This window comes from Strongylocentrotus purpuratus, unplaced genomic scaffold, assembly GCF_000002235.5.
Source record: "Strongylocentrotus purpuratus isolate Spur 01 unplaced genomic scaffold, Spur_5.0 spur5_scaffold_8, whole genome shotgun sequence".
Lineage (NCBI taxonomy): Eukaryota > Metazoa > Echinodermata > Echinoidea > Camarodonta > Strongylocentrotidae > Strongylocentrotus > Strongylocentrotus purpuratus.
This window is the reverse complement of record NW_022145614.1, coordinates 3,386,858-3,406,827: the sequence shown is the minus strand read 5'-3', so window position 1 is coordinate 3,406,827 and position 19,970 is coordinate 3,386,858. Positions and strand designations below refer to the sequence as shown.

Here is a 19,970-nt window from a genome sequence, read left to right as displayed (position 1 = left end):
CACGCCAAATAGTGACCTGCCAGTGTCACAAAATAATAAGTTATAAAAAAAAATGCTCATCTGACCCTAATTAAACGCCTAAAACCTCTGAGCTTCCTGGGCCGGCTTCGCCGCCGCCGCCCCAGACAAGGATTAACAATCGAGAACGGTACAGTCTTCTTTCTCGCAAAATTTTATGAAACGTCAAGCTTCCGCGCTTCGCGCGGGAGGGGGAACCTGAATTCAGACAAGGATTCAGAGGCGAGAACGATAATACGAATCTTTAATGATTTAATGAAACGTAAAAGCTTCCGCGCTTCACGTGGGATGGAGGGGGGAGGCTAAATTCCGACGAGGATTATTTTCGAGAACGATACAACGAATCGTCTTCTTTCTCTAATGATTTAATGAAAATTAAAAGCTTCCGCGCTTCGTGCAGGAGGGGAGCGGGGACTGAATTTAGTCAAGGATTAAGAGTCAAGAACGGTACAACGAATCGTCTTCTTTCTCTAATGATTTAATAAAAATTAAAAGCTTCCGCGCTTCGCGCGGGAGGGAGGAACCTGAATTCAGATGAGGATTAAGAGTCGAGAACTGTACAGCCAATCGTCTTTTTTCTCTCATAATCTTATGAAACTTAAAAGCTTCCGCACTTTGCGCGGGAGGGGGGGGGGGACCTGAATTCAGACGAGGATTAAGAGTCGAGAACTGTACAACGAATCGTCTTCTTCTCTAATGATTTAATGGAACGTAAAAGCTTCTGCGCTTCGCGCGGGAGGGGAAGGGACATGAATTCAGACGAGGATTAAGAGTCGAGAACTGTACAACGAATCGTCTTCTTTCTCTAATGATTTAATGAAACGTAAAAGCTTCCGCGCTTCGCGCGGGATGGGGGGGGGGGGGAACTGAATTCAGACGAGGATTAAGAGTCGAGAACGGTACAACGAATCGCCTTCTTTCTTTAATAGTTTAATGAAACGTCAAAGCTTCCGCGCTTCGTGCAGGAGGGGGAGGGGGGCTGAATTTAGTCAAGGATTAAGAGTCGAGAACGGTACAACGAATTGCTTCTTTCTCTAATAATTTGATGAATCGTAAAAGCTTCCACGCTTCGCGCGGAAGGGGGAACCTGAATTCAGACAAGGATTCAGAGGCGAGAACGATAATACGAATCTTTAATGATTTAATGAAACGTAAAAGCTTCCGCGCTTCACGTGGGATGGAGGGGGGGAGGCTAAATTCCGACGAGGATTATTTTCGAGAACGATACAACGAATCGTCTTCTTTCTCTAATGATTTAGTGAAAATTAAAAGCTTCCGCGCTTCGTGCAGGAGGGGAGCGGGGACTGAATTTAGTCAAGGATTAAGAGTCAAGAACGGTACAACGAATCGTCTTCTTTCTCTAATGATTTAATAAAAATTAAAAGCTTCCGCGCTTCGCGCGGGAGGGAGGAACCTGAATTCAGATGAGGATTAAGAGTCGAGAACTGTACAGCCAATCGTCTTTTTTCTCTCATAATCTTATGAAACTTAAAAGCTTCCGCACTTTGCGCGGGAGGGGGGGGGGGGACCTGAATTCAGACGAGGATTAAGAGTCGAGAACTGTACAACGAATAGTCTTCTTCTCTAATGATTTAATGGAACGTAAAAGCTTCTGCGCTTCGCGCGGGAGGGGAAGGGACATGAATTCAGACGAGGATTAAGAGTCGAGAACTGTACAACGAATCGTCTTCTTTCTCTAATGATTTAATGAAACGTAAAAGCTTCCGCGCTTCGCGCGGGATGGGGGGGGGGGGGGGGGACTGAATTCAGACGAGGATTAAGAGTCGAGAACGGTACAACGAATCGCCTTCTTTCTTTAATAGTTTAATGAAACGTCAAAGCTTCCGCGCTTCGTGCAGGAGGGGGAGGGGGGCTGAATTTAGTCAAGGATTAAGAGTCGAGAACGGTACAACGAATTGCTTCTTTCTCTAATAATTTGATGAATCGTAAAAGCTTCAACGCTTCGCGCGGAAGGGGTAAACTGAATTCAGACGAGGATTAAGAGTCGAGAACTCTACAAAGAATCGTCTTCTTTCTCTAATAATTAAATAAATCCTAAAAATTTTGCCATCGAATTTTTGGGGCTCCAGACACTATAGAGGGGCTTTAACTTTTATGAACCGGAAAATGGAACGCCTTCTCAGTATTCCTTAGACAAGAGCATTCAAAGCTCCAATAATCTGCGTTTACCATAATGAACATTTTGGGTTTGGTAGAGAAAATAATGCTTCTCTTTCTCATTTCTTAATGTCAGTTCAAGCATGCACACAATTTCCAAGACCATTTTGATTGCTATCATTTCTCATTTTCGAAAACACATCTCTTTAAAAACTCATGTAGATAGGCCTAATCTCCTTTGATTTCTCGTTGCACTTCTATTTTGAAACCTAAAAAGGCTTATACGGTCAGCGTTAAACAAAAAAAATAATAGTATAATAAAATGATAATAATAATAACAGTAATGATAATAATAATAATAATAATAATAATAATAATAATAATAATAATAATAATAATAATAACCTAGTAATAATAGTATATTTGTAAAGCGCTTTAAGACATTTGTGTTAAGCGCTATATAAAAATTAAATATGATTATTATTTAATATAATTTACACAGCATTTGTCTCTACGCGCTCAGTTACCCCGGTCATTCCTAAGAAGTATTCCTACCATATAGACGGTCACCTTGGAGGCATATTGCAATTACTAGCACAAAAGCTAAATATAAGACTAATCGCTTCGATGGGATATATTTTAAACTCTGTTTCAGAGGAAACGTTGCTAAGCATGCCGTTTCTTATAATTGAGGGTTATTTTGTTGTTGTTTGACAATCTTCATGCAGGTAATTTTTAAAATTGTTTTCTTTTATTTTATGTTTTTATGTTAGTGACATCCCGTAGGCCCTATTCCTCTTTGAAGAAAAATCGACAACCCAGAAATGTTTGTATCGCAGGATTGTAATTCAGGATTTATTCTATACTTTAATTTGAAGCTATAATAATGACTTTAAACATAATACATGCAACTTTGCCACCGAAACATTTTTGTTCTCCGATCCCCAGCCCTTGTATACCACTTCAAAAAAAAAAAAATGTTATACTATGATTTCGTAATAGAAATTTATATTTTTCCCGAATAACTATCTGATACGACTGTACCCAGGCGAGCCGGAAGCATTTTTGGATGGGGGGGGGGGGGGGCGAAAATCACCTTTCAGGGGCAGTGGCGTAATGAGCAAAAACTCTTACATTTAGTTGTTACATGAACGTTTTTCAAAGTAAAGAATGAAGCTGAGGGGTTTTAGGCATTAATATATGGTCAGATGAGCATTTAGAGGCCCGTTTTAGGACCCGTGGGGGTGGGGGGGGGGGGGGGGGGGTCCCGAGGGCAGAGCCCCGGAAAGCTCAGGGGTTTTAGGTATTTAATTACGGTCTGCAGATAAGCAAATTCTGATACCTCATTTGTGACACTGGCAGGTCACTCATTTTTTCTTTCTCTCTTTCTTTATTTTTTTCCCCTTCACATACTTTTTCGAAAAAGTGAAGGGGGGGGGGGGGGGCTCGAGCCCCCGAGCCCAGCCGTTTTGTAGGCCCTGACATGAAGGCTACTTAATAGGCATATTTTTTGGCCTGACTGTTAATTTGAAAATTTGTAATTTTCTACTAACGGTTAAAAAAAGTATAATTTACCAAAAAAATTGAGGGAAAAATCCCGGAAAATCATGTCGTTTCAGCAACAGTAAGTCACTGGTATCGAATTAGAAATAAACCACGTTTGCATTTTAACTGGGGGGGGGGGGGGTTACAACTGCCCCCATCAGTACGCCAGTGTTCAGGGGCTCATGTCTTCTCACCCCAATAAAACACACATGCTTTCCCATCCTCTCATTTCCACAATATGCGCGTATCGTATTATTAAATCCTCCATTGATAAATATAGGGGCTTGCGGAATGTTTACTCTCCTTTTCTTTATGTGATTTTTATGTGATTCAATACAGGTTTTAGTATTTATTAAAAAAAAATGTTTTGAAAAATCCAAATCATTTTTTTTTTTTTTTTACTCCTTTACTGCTATTTTTTCCGGAGCGGGTGGGGGGGGGGGGGCAACATGCGTTCAGTGCCCCCCCCTCCCCACACTCTTTCATTTGGAGGTGACTGCCCCCCGCTGCCCCCCTCCCCCCCCCCCCCCACTTTCGTCGCCCCTGAATGTACCTCACATACTTCACCCCTCAGTCCCCTCAAAGTGGGTGGGTTGGGGCGTTGGTAAAGAAAGTTCAAAATGAGATTTTGATCATTTCGAATGTAAACGTGCAGGAAGCGGGCGATTATTTTCGCGTGCAACAGTCAAGCGCAAAGATCCATCCCATGATAGTTCCATTGCGCATGCGTTATTTCATTCATTCGCAAGCCATGGTGGAGTGAAGATGGCGGGTGCGAAGTCCATTGAAGATATATTTTCTTCTGAGGTTGACGAAAAGGAGGTATCTGCGTTGGTTGGATCTCTAGTAACAAAGTTAGCCCCACAGAATCCCAAGGCAGCGTCTGGACCATCACAAGATGCCATAGTGACAAGGAATCATGTCAACGACAACTCTTCCGTACGTGCACAAACTGGACCTGGCGGGCTAACAACATTAAAACAAGCGGAGCCGGGGGTTTCAATACACACGAATGCGGCAAGGCAAACCATGCAGGATTCGCATTTGGGCAACACAGGCACACCGACTGCGGGTCTCAATCACGATAATGCGTCAAGTAATGCTCATAAAAATGACAGTGCAGCTCAAGGAAATGGTCAAAACAATCACGGAATTGGTTCTACCACTATCGGTGATATTGTGAAAAGGGACTCGCAGTCACCAGCAAATTCAAACATGATGACGAAGCCGCCAACGGCGACGACTGTTTCGGTGAGCCAACAGTCACCTGCGATTGTGGCGCAGATCACCGGAGCGGGCCTTCCAAAACCAAACGTAACGCCGATCAGTAGAGCAGTTTCTGGTAATGTAATGAGTCAAATTAGAACTTCAGTTGGCAATGACCAACAAATTGTTAAAGTTGTTTCAGTGCCTAGCATGCCTAGTGCTGTGCAAAATGCTAATTCTACAAAACATGAACTTGGTGCAACTGCCATTGTGAATTCTAATGTAAACAGCTTGACTGGCACAGCCAAAGAGCAGCTTCTTGTAAGGCAACAAACATTACCAAGTAATGATCAATCAGGTGCAATGAAACCCAGGATTGTTGTTCAGCCAAACATATCAACAATTCAGCAAGCAACTTCTGGAGTTGCAACAATATCTGGTGTTCCGTCGGGCAACATGACACTGGGCAATGCTAATCAGAAAGTTGTGACGATCAATGTTGCTAATCCAACCACCCCAATGGGAGGGAGACCAGGACAATATGTAGTAAACACTGTTCCTGGAACTAAAGCTATGTCGCCCCAGATCATAACGCAGACAATTCGAATGCCTAGCGGACATCATATGATTGCTCCTAGAGCGCAACTTGGTGGACAAGTTCAGATCCGTCTGCCACCAGGTACTTCCTTGCCACCCGGAGTTGTACTTATCAACAAAGGAGGAACGGTACAAGCCGTCATGGGAAATCCAGCTGCAATTCAGGCTCATGTAGCAGCAGGAGCTCCAGGAATGACGTATAGGCATGTTCAGGTACAGAGTAAAAACAGTGTTCTCTGCAGCTAATGATTTGAAATAGTTCATGGTTTTGTACAAAAAATCAACCAGCAGAATTAATAATATGAATTGGATAGTTTTTAATTTCTTCAGGTAATTACATGACTTGAATTTTTTTTAAAAATAATTTAAATACTTATCTCAGTCGCCAAACTGGAGATCATTTACATCATGTAAACCTTTAATATTCTGAAGAAAGATTTGCCCTTGCAATCACATTTACAACTGTTTCTCCAGACTCTTAACCTTTGCTCATAGTTTTGGTGCAGATCCTGAGCAACAATTGTTTGGGCTCCTTTAAGTTTATTTGTCAGTGCATTATCAAATCTCTGTGATGTGTGCCATTAATTGGTTTTGCATAGACTTGCTAAATCGATTGAAAGGAGGCCACATCATTAGTACGATATATTTACATAATGAATTTCTTATGATATGAGAAATCGATTAAAGATCCTGGTATTCAGATTGTGGTTTGCAGAAATAAAGGGAGAGTTGTCCTCATGTATCAAGTCTGTAAATTTTAATACAACACATGATGTTCGAATGCCCAGCTCTATTCCAATCATACTCAATACTGTTATAACAGTTTTAATTGCAAATGGTACTGTTTTATATCCTTATTGCAGCCGGGGATAGTCACCTCTACAGCTCAGCAAGGGAGGGTCCTAACATCAGTTGGTGGTAGCACTTCAGCCATTGTAAGCAGTCCTCAAGTTTCAACAACCCGATCAGGTTCACCTGTAATCATTGCCTCTGGTTCACCGACAGTGTTTAGAGGGGCTACATCTGCAAATGCATCATTACAACAAAGCGCATTACCGGCAAAGGCCGCAGGAAAGAGTCAGGGTAGCTCTTCATCCAGCTCTGGGGGTCAGCTGTCAAGCTCAGCCATGGATAATGTGAAGAAATGCAGGAACTTTCTGACAACTTTGATCAAACTAGCTTCCAATGCAAATCAGCCACCGGAGACTGTTCAAAATGTCAAGATGCTGGTTCAGAACCTCATTGTAAGTTGACAGAGTAGTACCTAGTACATTCCTGTGATGTCCCTCTCACTGGTCGCAATGTCCTTTTTAAAATAACAAATCTAGAGACTACTTTAGACTTTTTTTTAGAGATGCCCTTTAATTATTTTGTTCATTTGCTTTTCTGTCCTTCACCTGTGACTTCCTTTCATTAACATATTAGTGGCTTGTCTTTCAAACTTACATTTTAGGCATGCTATGAATTTTGAAATGTGACAAGCAAGTGAAACAGGGATGTATAATCCATATACAATTTCCATGGATTTATAGAAACTTAACTGTATTTTAATGTTAAAGAGCAAACCGTACATTCTTTGCCAAGAACCAGAAGGGAGTCAACTCATATCATTATCACCCTTGCAGAGGATATGTCCCTCTTTTTGTTGTTTATAAAATATAAATGGATATGAAAAATAGTAAGAATTCCTTCATGGATACATTTTGTCACTTACAAGATAATATGTGTCATAAATAAGCATATATGTAGTTCTATTTGGAACAGAACACTAATTAGCAGTCATTCTATAGACCTATAGGCCCAAATTCACAAAGGAGGTTTAGATTTAACTTTTTAACAAAATAAGCGTACCTTGCCTTGCGTGCGTCTAATGTTGGACCTCTGACTTGTGTAGCGCTTATTTTGCGCTTTAAACCTTGGGTTAAAATGTAAATGAGGGTTTAAACCATGGGTTAAATCTAAACCTCCTTTGTGAATTTTGGCCATAGAGTTGAAGAAAGAAAAAAAGGCCCCATCATGAAATGTTGTGCTGTATTATCACTTGATAGAAGTAGAAGGGAAATTTATATTAGGGAGGAAGATGATATATGTAATTTATCAAGTGTGGCAAAAAGAATTGCTTGTCTCCATTTATAAATCTTTATCTGTATAGAAAGATGTACAGATTGAACTTTCATTATGGTCAGCCAGGTCAGAGGATTGAGCTAATTCCTTTTTTTCCCGGGACAAAATCTTTTAATTTTTTTTTTTCATTTTAGTGAGGCAGATGTAAAGCTATGCCAGAATTTAAATGCCATATCTTCAAGCTAGGAGCAATGATTTGCAAACAATTTTTTTGTTGCCACCACTTGTGAAAGAGTAATTTTCAAATGCCAATTGCTATTATCCTACTCTGGTATCACAAGCATAAGGAAATGGTAATTTGTTTTCAGGGGTTTACTCTTTAAAGCTTATCAACACTAGTGTGGCTAGGAGGGATTAGACCACACAGCGAGGTCACTAACAGGTGGCTATCTCATCAACTCAGCTCTCAAATAACATAAGAAATAGAGGATCATGGGGGGCCAACAGGCACCGATTTGGGAAGTTTTCTATATAGAGGGAGCAAGTAGCTACAAGTAGGACAGTGGGGCTTTAAAGAGAATGCATGACAGTCCACAAGCACAATATTTACTGTGAGGCATACGTCGGCTATCACCTTTCCCTACATACCGGTAGTCATTTTCAAACAAGTAGTAAAAGGCAATACTTGTATATATTTAGCCATATGTATTTAAAACAAAATTACTACAAATTCCATGTCTTCAAATGAGAGGGAATTAAGATATTCTCTTTTAGTATGAAACATGTTCAGAAAATATCTTGGTCAGTTCGACTTTCTTGTGTGAATTTGAACCTGTATGGAATATAATTATTACGGATACATGTACTTCCGTTTTGTTTGCAGGATGCCAAAATTGAACCAGAGGAGTTTACTCTCAAACTTCAGAAGGAGCTCAACTCTTCACCACAGCCATATCTTGTGCCTTTCCTTAAGGTAAAAATTGCTCTCTTATTTCATGTATCAGTATCCAACATTTTGACCCCTGCCCTCTTCGCCCATATCTATATTGTAAATTTGTATCATGATATTTGGACATTGTGTCAGTTTAACAATTGTGTTTCATTTGCTGTTAGTCCTTTTTATAGCTATTTAAAGATGTATATGTTCAAATCAAAAGAATTTCTTGTAAAGTGCTCTCTTATTCCAAATATAATTTTAAGTGCATGTGGTTTAAAACTGAAAACCAAACTTTGATGTTGCATTCATGTCTAGTCCCATAAACCTACAGTACATGTATGTATCCGTATCTGTCTGAACTCTCTGGAGTGGTTTTTATTGTATGCAATTTTCAGCATGATTAAGGTCATTTCATTAGTAAGTAGATGATTCCAAAATGTTAAAATACACAATTAAACTTTCTTAAAAGTGTAATCAAATTTTGCCAATAAATTCTCCAGGCAGTTCCTTTCTAGATACAATTGTACGATATGTGCCCAACTGGTGTTTATGTTTGTTTTTTTTCTACCTTGCAGAGGAGTTTACCTCTATTGAGACAAACCCTGCAGCGAGGAACTTCAGGGTCTAACATCTCGACCCTGATGGGACCTTTACCAGCCTCTGTAGCAGCCTCAGCCAGTGGATCAGCTACTGCTGCTACTCCTGTCAAGCCTGGCATCACCAAGATCACACCATCAGCAGCAGCATCTATGGCTGCAGCAGCAGATGGAAAGGGTAGTAAACAGTCGCAGCAAGCCTCTCAAAAGCATTCGTCCAGTAAGAACTCCAGGGCCAGTTCTCCTGGTCGCTCTCTAAGCCCTCAAGCAAAACCTGGTGTGAGCAAGTCATCCAAAGCATCATCACAGGTTAGTTGAATTCCAAGTATGATGGTTTATTTCTGACCTTGTTGGACTTGGATTAATCAACCATTTTGTAGACTACAATTTTTTTAAAACCATATGGTCACAATGGTACAATAACTTGAGAAGGACCCAATGTGAATAAAAATGGAATGGAATAATTTGTTTTATAGGTACAACTAGTGGTTGCTCTCTGTTTTTCTACTATAAAACATTTAGGGAAAAATCTGTAGTTGGAGGAAGTTGTAAAAATGTTTCCAGTGCATTTTGTCTTGTAATATTATGCTTGAATGTTTCTTTCTATAATAAGTTTTAAAGCTTGAACGTATAAACAAAGTGTTCAGCTCTGATAATTCAAGCTGATATTTTACCTTGCCCTACTTTGCAGTCATCGAGCAAGCCATCACGGTCATCGGGTAGTAAAAGTAGTTCCAGCAAGTCTTCAGGAGGAAAAGCTACACCTTCTAGAAAAGACAAGAGTAAAGATACATCTGCAAGCTTTAGGTTAGTAACTGATGCCTTCATATAGGAAAAGTTTCACTTGGATCTAATAATTAATCCAGCATTTTCAGTACAAATAAATAATAACTAGATAAAATAACTAGATACAAGAATACTGATTGCGCCGCATGAAACATTAGTTGTATATATGTACCTACAAAATTGTACTGGTTTTGAGATGAGAGAAAATGGTTTATCAGATTATAAGTTGAATTCTGATATTTGATAGTCTATGGCTATTATGTTTTGATTAGTACAATGTATTTCTGCTGGAACTGTTTTATAGGTTTGTGTTAGGTTTGCTCTTATTCTATATTCATGTATTAAATGGATTGAATTTTGAGCAAAGGAGAACAAAGGGGATGAATAGTCACAATGTAATACCTTATTTTTTTCAGAGATGTGCCTTTGTGTGTATTACCTTTATGTATCTTGACTTGCATTGCAATACAAATGAGTAAGTCAATGGCTTTCAGTGTAAAGTATGAATTATCAAAAATAATTTGGACAAGTTTGGAATTTCAGGTTTGATCTGTCTGAATAGTATACAAAAAACTTGCTATTTCATTGAATGGAAGAATAATATTATTTTTCATCTTGTTTATGATAGTCGGGACGATGACGATATCAATGATGTAGCATCAATGGCTGGTGTGAATCTATCAGAGGAGAGTGCTCGTATTCTTGCCACCAACGAAGCCTTTGTAGGCACCCAGCTCAGGTCATGTGAAGATGAGAAGTTCCTCCACAAAACACCTCTACAGCATTGCATGAGTAAAATATGTGAGTTTAACGGCAGTCCATGACCTCACAAGATTGTGATCATGATCATATTTTACATTCAATCTTTGAAGAAAAAAAATATAGGGAAGAATAGATTATGAATTTCCCATTGTCGTGTAAGTAAACTTTATAAAAAAAGGTGAATAATAGATTTTGAACAGTGAAAAATGTTATTTTATTATTTATTTTGTTATTATAACTTCTTGTCTATTGATGAAATGTTTGTTACACATTCCAAGATTTTTTATTTTTATGGCTTGACAGTTTTGTAATTAATTGGTTTCTGACGGTTCATGGCACTTTGTCAACCATTTCCATTCAAACTTAATTTCATTATAAACGATGATAGAGAAAATTTGTTCTTTTGATTTTTTTCAGGTACAAAGCATGGGATTTCTGATGCTGCACCGGCCGTCTTAGACGTTGTTTCACTGGCAGTTCAAGAAAGATTAAAAAAAGTTGTTGAGCAGCTGAGTGTTATATCACAGCATAGATTAGAGATATATAGGGTAAGTTGTCAAAACGTTAGTGAATATGCTGTGAAGAATGTGGGCAGAGTAACTGGAATAACATGATTTTAGCAAAGTTTCTCCTTTGAAAGGTGATTAATTTATAATGTGTGGAAGTGAAGGAAGAATAAAACTTTTATGCCTAAAGAAGTCACATATGTTTTTTTTTGTGTTTATGAATGTTTAGGAATGATTTTGGTAATAGTTTTCCAGAAAGTAATAACCATTTAGTGCAAAGTTATTATATGAATTCAATTTTATTGTCTATTTTTGTCTTTTTCTTCAACCAGAATGATACAAGATATGAACCAATAAATGATGTACGGTCACAGCTGAAGTTCTTCGAGCAGCTAGATGCATTAGAAAGAAAAAGGAGAGATGAGCAGGAAAGAGAAATACTTCTCAGAGCAGCTAAGGTTAGTATACTTGATAAATGTTGGCAATATTCGTAATCTTTCTTCTCTCTCTCTGACAAGACTCTGAACAATTTGGTGATAGAAGTAATTAACATTAGAGGTGTCAGTGTAGAAGTTTGCTTTATTTCCTATGGAATTAACAGTTTGCTCTATTTCTAATGCGCTTTCAATTGTTACCTTGTTTGTATAGCCACCTGAGGTACTATTGGAAATATTATGTTTTGGTTTGATGTAATTTATACATGGGTAATTCCATAAATTAGGGACTTACTTTGTGACATTTTTGGTGTCCCAGGTACATAAGGAGCCCACACGTATTTGTGGCTCTGAGTAAAGACTCAAATAGTGGAGTGAGATTATTACGTGAATCTAAGTATGAGGATGCAATATTATGCTTGGAAATCACTTTACAACATCACTCCACTATTTAAGTCTTTACTCAGGGCCACAAATATGTGTGGGTTCCTTATGTAAGTGGGACACTGAAAATGTCACATAGTGGGTCCCTAATTTATGGAATTACCCACATCCTGCTGTTACGATTTCTCAAGAATCCTTTGAGACATTAATTGTAAATTAGATAAAGAACCCTTTTAGGTATGAAGTAGGCACCACCACAGGGAGATTAGGTGGCTTGATATACTAACATAAGAGTTCACTGATGCCAATGGTATTATTTTTGTACCCTTACTAATTCTCATAGATTACCTTAATCAAATTTATGACTTGAATAAAGTTGGATTTTGGATTATGTGAACGTATGAAAAAACTAGCAATAGAGAATTCCTGAATTTATTATAGAGCGTGGCAATGGATTTATTTCATATTTTTGTGACAATTGATTAAATAGATAATTGCAAATTGATGCCTGTTATTGTTTTGTTGTTGTTGAACAGAGTCGTTCAAAACAAGAGGACCCTGAGCAGCTAAGATTGAAGCAGAAAGCAAAAGAGATGCAACAAATGGAATTAGAGCAGGTGAGACAGGCGGAAGCTAATCTTACAGCCTTGGCAGCCATTGGTCCTAGGAAGAAGAGGAAACTAGATTCACCAACTCCTAGCTCATCTCAGGTAAGAATTCTTTTTCACTACTTCTTTCCTTCTTAATCACCAGAAAATGAAGTGAAGTTCTCTGTTTAGAGCCAGAAGTTGCATAAAGTTGTGTGTTCAAACACAGAGACCTTTTGTCTCCAGACAGACAATATTCACTGTTTTAATCGATTATGAGATTTTCAAGAACATTCATGGCTGCTTCTCATTCAGATCATTCATTTGTTTGGTTAAATTGGACAAACATATTTATAAAAATGAAGAAGGAAACACTTAGTGTTTTGTGTTCCTTTCATTCTTTTCCATTAAAAGCATATTGAAAAGAAAACAGAAGCCTAACATTTTCAGCATATTTGGTTATCGAAGTATGTGCTGTGTAACAAGATGGAAGGACGGTTCTAGGACAATTACCCCTGGACAATCAACTCCGAAAACTACCCCCCCCCCCCCCCCCCCCCCCGGAAAAGTACCTCTAGAGCAATCACCCCCCCCCCCCCCCCCCCCCCCCCCCCCCCCCCCCCCCCCCCCCCCCCCCCCCCCAATTTTTCTTAATTAAAAAAAAAAACAAAAACAAACTTATTATACAGGTGGTCTTCCCCACTAATGAACGGGGGGGGGGGGGGGGGGGGGGGGGGGAATTGTCCAGGAGGTAATGTTCCTGATATGTGGAAGGATAATCCTGTTTTAACAGTCCAAAAACTCATGAAAAAGACAAACGCACGTTTAGAAGTGAATCTAGATGACACTAGGTGCTATGTATAATTGCGAGGAACCTTTTTCAAATAATCAGTTCTTTGTTCTGTTCTACATACAGGGTGGTGCTAGTGGATCATCATCATCATCATCATTATTAAGTACCTTGAACTCTCCAAGCTCCAATACAACTCCATTCCTAAGAACACAGGTAAGTCCCTATCTATATTGTGAGACTAGCATGGTACTGCTAACAAGTAATCATGTTTTTGGCAGTAGAACAAGTGGGTAAAGATTATTAACCTATTCCTAGCCTCTTCATACTTTCTTTGGTATAAATCTACTGTAAAATGATAATTCAGAGTTTTTGAGAACAAAAACAAAATGAACAAACAAAATCAAATACAGTGGTCACGTTTTTGTTTGGAAATAATACACTCTAGATCATTAAACAATATGAAGGAGATAATCATTAAACTTTGTTTTGGGGAAAAAAGAAGATATATTATGGAGACTGTGTAATTAGCAGATGTACATTTTCATGACTACTTGGATTAGCATTTATCAGTTATCAGAAGAAGATTTGACTATACTATGCAAGTGGGTTTTGTGTGCTAATAGTTATACACTAGTAATCTGGTAGCATGTGACTACAGAAGAGTTATTTAAATGTTATGTAGATTCAAGGTTATGTATTTTTGGGTGATCAATAGCCACTTTCAAACAACCAACCAGCCATATGAATTTCTTATTCTTTTCCAGTTTCGTCGCACGAAGAGAGTAAACATGAAGGATTTACTGTACCTAATGGAGCAAGAACCAGAAACCAAAAAATCCCATCTACTCTACAAGATGTACCTCAAATGATCTGTTACAATGGAAGAGGTATCATCCAGCTACAGATGTCTGCTAGTTCCCAAAGACCACCGTTATCCTACAATAATACTGTCCAGGTATTGAAGATACTGTACCAGCCAAGAGAGATCATCCATGGGGCTGATATGCCCAAGACTTCGATGATTTAGCTCGTTCAGATGTAGCATGGCTATTGCTATTGTATGGATGGCTTTTGGTTTGACGTCACTGCAAGGAATCAACAGGCTCGTGCACATCATTTTGCAAGGTTTATCTGACATAGAATATGCAGCACCAAGTGGAAGGAAGCCATGCTCTTCAGCTCTGTATTCCTCAAAAACGGAAGGGTGCTGTAGAATTGATATCATCCAATGTAATCTATGACTATGATTGCCTTAGCTCCTATGCGTCTTCAGATAATCCAACTAAGTCAGGCTTCGTTTTCTTTTAACATTTCCAATGGGTTTCTCCATCTTGAGTTACCTTTGGGCCGAGTCTGTAAGGCTTTGAGGTATGGAAGTCAAGAGATCTTGCCTCAATGTGGACAAATCACCTACCTAAACTGGAGAGGAACTGAATATCGGTGTGGTGTAGTGCTCAGCTTTCTATTCTCAGATGCACATATCTTTCTCACAATTGTATCACTGTCAAGTTCACTGCTGATTTTGACAAGAAATGCATAAGATTGTTTTAGAATGCTGAAATACCATATTCTTTCTACCTGACCTATATTCTGTAGCTTTGCATATTTGGGATCAGTGATGTTAACAGATTCATTGTATTCTGCTTTGTCAGAGATGTTTTGTGATTCGTACACTGCACAATCTTAATTTCTAGCATAAAATAACTCTTATGGATATCGTTTAGAGTTCCTTCTTAGGGTAATGGATACATCATTGTAGTTATGTTAGCTTCAGTTAAACAAAAATTATCTTAAGCTTCAGTTAAAAACAAGTTAAAACACAAAACCAATCCCTAACAGAAAGGAAGCATTATAAAAAGCATCTGGGTAGTGTGTAGTTAGGATAAGAAAGACTATTAAAAAAAAAATCTTCAAAAGTGCGCCTTGAGCATTTGCTTTCGAGTGAATATGGCGCCTTAGAAATCTCATACTTTATTATTATTTTTAGTAGTATTATTACCATATTATTATTAATATTATTATTATTATCATCATCATTATTATTATTATCGTTTCAAACAATTGCTTCCTGCATACAAGGTATTTAATAGAATGATATGATAAAGATAGTCCAATGATCGTGCTAATGCCAGTTTAAAATCAGGAGCTAAACATATTTTTTTCCTAACATTGTCATGATATTTTTGAATACCTGTGGTTCTGTTATTTCCCCCTGAGTACCAGTATATTTTTCTTTTGTTTGACATGAAATGTCGCTCCTTTAACTAAGCACCATCTATATTCATTTACAAGTGTTTGCAATAACCAGTGTAATGACATCTGATTCTAATTATTTTAGGATAATTGTTTGGGAATAAAATTGTAAAAGTACACATTAGCTGTTAAAAAGTGTATATCTATGTTTTTTTGTTGACAGGTGACACTTGATGGAACGTATACAAATAATAAACTCCATGCAATAATGAAATGAAAAAAAACAAAAAAAACAGTTGGGTGCTAAACAAATAAGTTACCATTTCCGAATATATGAACTCATCATAGTTTTATTAGGAAATAAACATATGCATCATTCAAGGTTACTGTCGTCAAGTTATTGCTGTGATTCAGGGATTAATAAGAAAAATTTGTGTCAGAAAGAGGTTACATACAGTGTACACCACTGGAAAAATTGGGAAGAATTCTGAGGGTGTGGTCACATCTGTACAAGGTTATCAAAATATTATCCATATCTTAATTCAGCCACATGTTTTCCTTCAATTTATTATCTTACAGAAAGCTTATATCATACAGCCAAGGCCCTCTACTCTGTTCTTGTTTGTCACTCTTGATATTTGTGTAAGAACATGTGCAGAAAGGCCCCTCAAAGAAGTTAACCGATTCCCTCTAGAAAGTAAAAACCTTTGTATAAAATCCACCAAGACTATGCATTCTCTGTTTTCATGAGAGAAATTTTGAATGAGTTGATTTGAGATGACAACTATCATTCATCTATGTTGCACATGCACAAGATGGTCAAATCAAATTCTTGCGGCCATTGATTCTCTGATGGTGTATCTTTGTAAATGTTGGTTTTTACTGGAGATTCTTGCGACCATTGTGTGGTGTACCTCAAGATATCTCGCGGCAGATGTACAGTTTTAACAAATAGTAATGAATGTTTTCTAGAGTCAGCTTCTAGTTCTAATTGTTTTCATGAGTAAGTGTGAAGAGTATATTTATATTGCACTCTAATCATGTAATCAATTTTTCTGCATTATATGTGTACACAATCAATTGTGAATAAAAATTACCTTTCTTTATTTCCTATTTTAGTGTATGTGATTTATATTCTTTATGAAGTCCAGTTTACTCTAAAAACTATAAATCACTTCATTTTCTGGCAAATGACGATGTACTTAGTGCATTGCTCCGAAGAAGGCTCTCTGGTGTGTATAATAAAATGGCTGTAATGCTGTGTAGGAATCAGTTTAACACCTCTTTATTTGTCCAGGTTTTCCATCAATGCAATATGAAAGGGTACAAAACATGCACCACATCTTGCATAAGTAGTTCACCAACAAAGCATTAATTTCTGTTCATAATTGGACATGGCAGCATTTTTTCTTTCATTATTTCCAAGAGCTACGCAAAGAAAAAATTAAGTTCTTAGATTGACTCGTCTTATTTAGATTTAGAGGTTGTTAAACAAACCTGGGGTAGGAGCATACACATGATGAATAGTTCTTATTGACGGACTGAACTTTGTCTTTCCAAAAGTTATGTGGCCTACTCGTTATTAACAGTCCTAATAAAGGAATAATAAAGAAGTTAAGATGCAGAGAAATTCAAATTACTTGCAAGTTTGTTTATTTGGTGCTTTTCAATTTGTTTACACTACTAGAATTACAAGCCATTTTTGAAAAAACTGGGTTTCATTAATTTTTGTTATGAGGAATACTTAAGATATGAACTTATTTTATTCTTTGAAAGTGCAGAATGGATTCTTTTGAGATCAAGCAACAAATTTATTCTAAACATAATAATGGACATTAATTTCTTGTCCCATGGATTGAAGAACATAGCGCCTATTATCATGGTATTGTTGGAATGTGTATAATTTCAGTTTGGATGTCTTATATTCTTACATTTGTATATAGCTCTGAAAATTATCAAAACACTATATCTATATTTTCCTTCATTTTGTATTTATGATATACATGTTAGTTAATCTGAAAATGCTAATCACATTTGTATTTCCAGGCTTTCAGTTGCCCAGGTTGAATTTTGTATAAAATCTGTTTCTATTTTTGAGCAAAGAAAGTGAAAGTTGTTTTGATGAGTAAAGAAAACCAGGTGATGTTTTTTTTGTGATTTTGCATTGTTGTTTTGTGTTCTGTTAGGGACGTCCAGTAGGTTAGTCCTTGGGTGTAAAAGTAGTCCAGGGGACGGGATACCTGTTAAAGCAGGCATGCCTGGTTGTAAGAATACATGCAGCCTATGTTTAGTAAAAGCACTATATTTTTGCTCAGTTTCATAGTATGACCCCTACATTGTACCCCAAACTAATTGAGCATTACTGTATACTGATGTTTGATTGCTTTCTGCTATTTTGGGGGTATGCATAATTGCAAAGAGATTTCATTCTTCTTATATTTTATGCCAAAGTAGACACAAACACAGATACCAGAGGATATGCATATATGCAACATATGAAGAGTTCCCAAATGTTCAATTTACCCGTAGAAGAATTTCCACAAAATTATTCAATATTATTTCTTTGCACAATGTATAAGGAGTTGACTTTCAAAAGTACATGTTTATATACTAGAATCACATCTAATGTATTTTTGTAAAACTGAAAATGGTTGTAATCAAAATGAAAATACAAAAACTATGTTCTTTTAAAGAGCTTTAGTTTGTGTGAGATTACTTTCTTTATAAAATGGTAATTATCATGATATTGAAAACATGTTTAATATTCTATGTTCCTCTGGGAACGAAATGGAAGTAGCTGGTTACATATTATATGGTGCTAGATTCACAGGCCAGTTGACATTTGAGATAGTACAATTGAAATAGTACCCTGTAATAAAGAAGCAACATCTTGATTTTCTCCTTCATTGTCATTCATAATTTTGTAGTCATTAATTTGCTTAATTCCCCAGATCTCTTGGCTACATTATCTTCTTAACAATGTTTTCCAAAATCTTTCATATTCTCATAATTTTATTTGTGGTATTCAGAGCACATCATTACTGATGTCTTTTGACTCTTTTCTAAAAGTGCAGGTTCATTTATTTTTGTGAAAGATATGTTATCTAATGATCTTTTCTTTTCATACTTGTTTCCTAAAAGTCTTGCAGCTTGGTCACTGCTTTTAAAATTCTCTTTTGTTTTTCTTTCCTGCCTAGTCTCTCTCTCTCTCTCTCTCCCCCTCTCTCTCTCTCTCTCTCTCTCTCTCTCCCTCTCTCTCTCCCTCTCTCTCTCTCTCTCTCTCCCTCCCTCTCTTTTTCTCTCCCCCTTCCTCTCTCCCTCTCTCTCTCTCTCCCCCTTCCTCTCCAACTTCATTTGATTTGTATAGACTCTGATAATGTTTCCCAATTAATGAAATAATAGTAATGGATCTTCTTAGAAATGCAGGGGGGGGGGGGGATTGATAAAATACTGGAAAATTATCATGGCTATGATGACTTTAAAACTTCTACTAAACGTCTTTCTTGGTTTCTTGTCTCACTAGCTTATTGCATTCATCATTTCATGCTATTTAATTCACAGGTGTATGGAATATTTCCCTTGATATTGCAATTATGTTTATTAAAAGATGATGTTTTTTGTTGTTTTGTTATGTCCTATGTGCACTTTATACTAACTTCTTAAATACCATGTCCAAGATACCTTGCATGATGCCCCTCTATGCTATGTAAAGTTTATGTTAAATAAAAATTGTTTCCAGTGGGTTAAAGTGCTATATGTATCAAGTAACAGAAGCATAATCCTGATTGGCTGATGTTTGGAAGCTTTTCATTGCTTATTACTTTCTATCATATGATTTGAATAGCTAGGAGTAGGACCCAATTGAAAATGACAGCGGATTTGCTTTTATTTTATATACAGGCAAAAATAGGATACTTGTTATTGATGTTAAAATGATAATGTTTCCCCCTCATATATGACAGAGATACATGTAATTGTATTTTGATAAAAATTGCTGAAATACTTGTCAGGCCTATGACTCTGTTGAAAACCTGTATGCAGGATATGTGCTTTTATAGAAATAAGATTAAAGTGAGAGGAAATATCTTTTACATAAATGCGATGTGTGTTTAATGATACAACTTGAATAAGGTTATTTGTAATTGAACAAGATGGTAAAAATTAAAGTGAATTTTCTATTGGAGTAGTAAATTAAAGGGAAATGATACCACTTTTTGTTGGCCATTTTGTGTAGTTTATTTTTCTTTTTGTGTATTTTTATATCTCTATTAAAATTTATGCAGTTCGGCAACTGTTATTTTGATTCCAGGAATGTGTGTGTGGAGAGAGAGAGAGGGAAAGAGAGAGGGAAAGAGAGAGAGAGAGAGAGAGAGAGAGAAGAGAGAGAGAGAGAGAGAAAATTAGAAGAAAAAAAAAAGGGGGGGGGGGTGATTACATGGAATTT

General features: G+C 37.3%; 1 protein-coding gene across 1 annotated transcript; it reads left to right on the top strand.

Annotated features, from left to right (window-relative positions):
* The first annotated feature begins 4,409 nt into the window (after nucleotides 1–4,409).
* On the top strand, nucleotides 4,410–18,420 carry LOC576814 (transcription initiation factor TFIID subunit 4). Its single transcript, XM_777083.5, has 11 exons — nucleotides 4,410–5,697; nucleotides 6,348–6,728; nucleotides 8,432–8,521; nucleotides 9,061–9,390; nucleotides 9,773–9,888; nucleotides 10,496–10,668; nucleotides 11,047–11,177; nucleotides 11,468–11,593; nucleotides 12,490–12,663; nucleotides 13,457–13,546; nucleotides 14,098–18,420. Exons 1-11 carry the CDS (start codon nucleotides 4,447–4,449, stop codon nucleotides 14,200–14,202), a joined length of 2,967 nt encoding a protein of 988 aa, XP_782176.2. The 5' UTR covers nucleotides 4,410–4,446; the 3' UTR covers nucleotides 14,203–18,420.
* The last annotated feature ends 1,550 nt before the right edge of the window (nucleotides 18,421–19,970 follow it).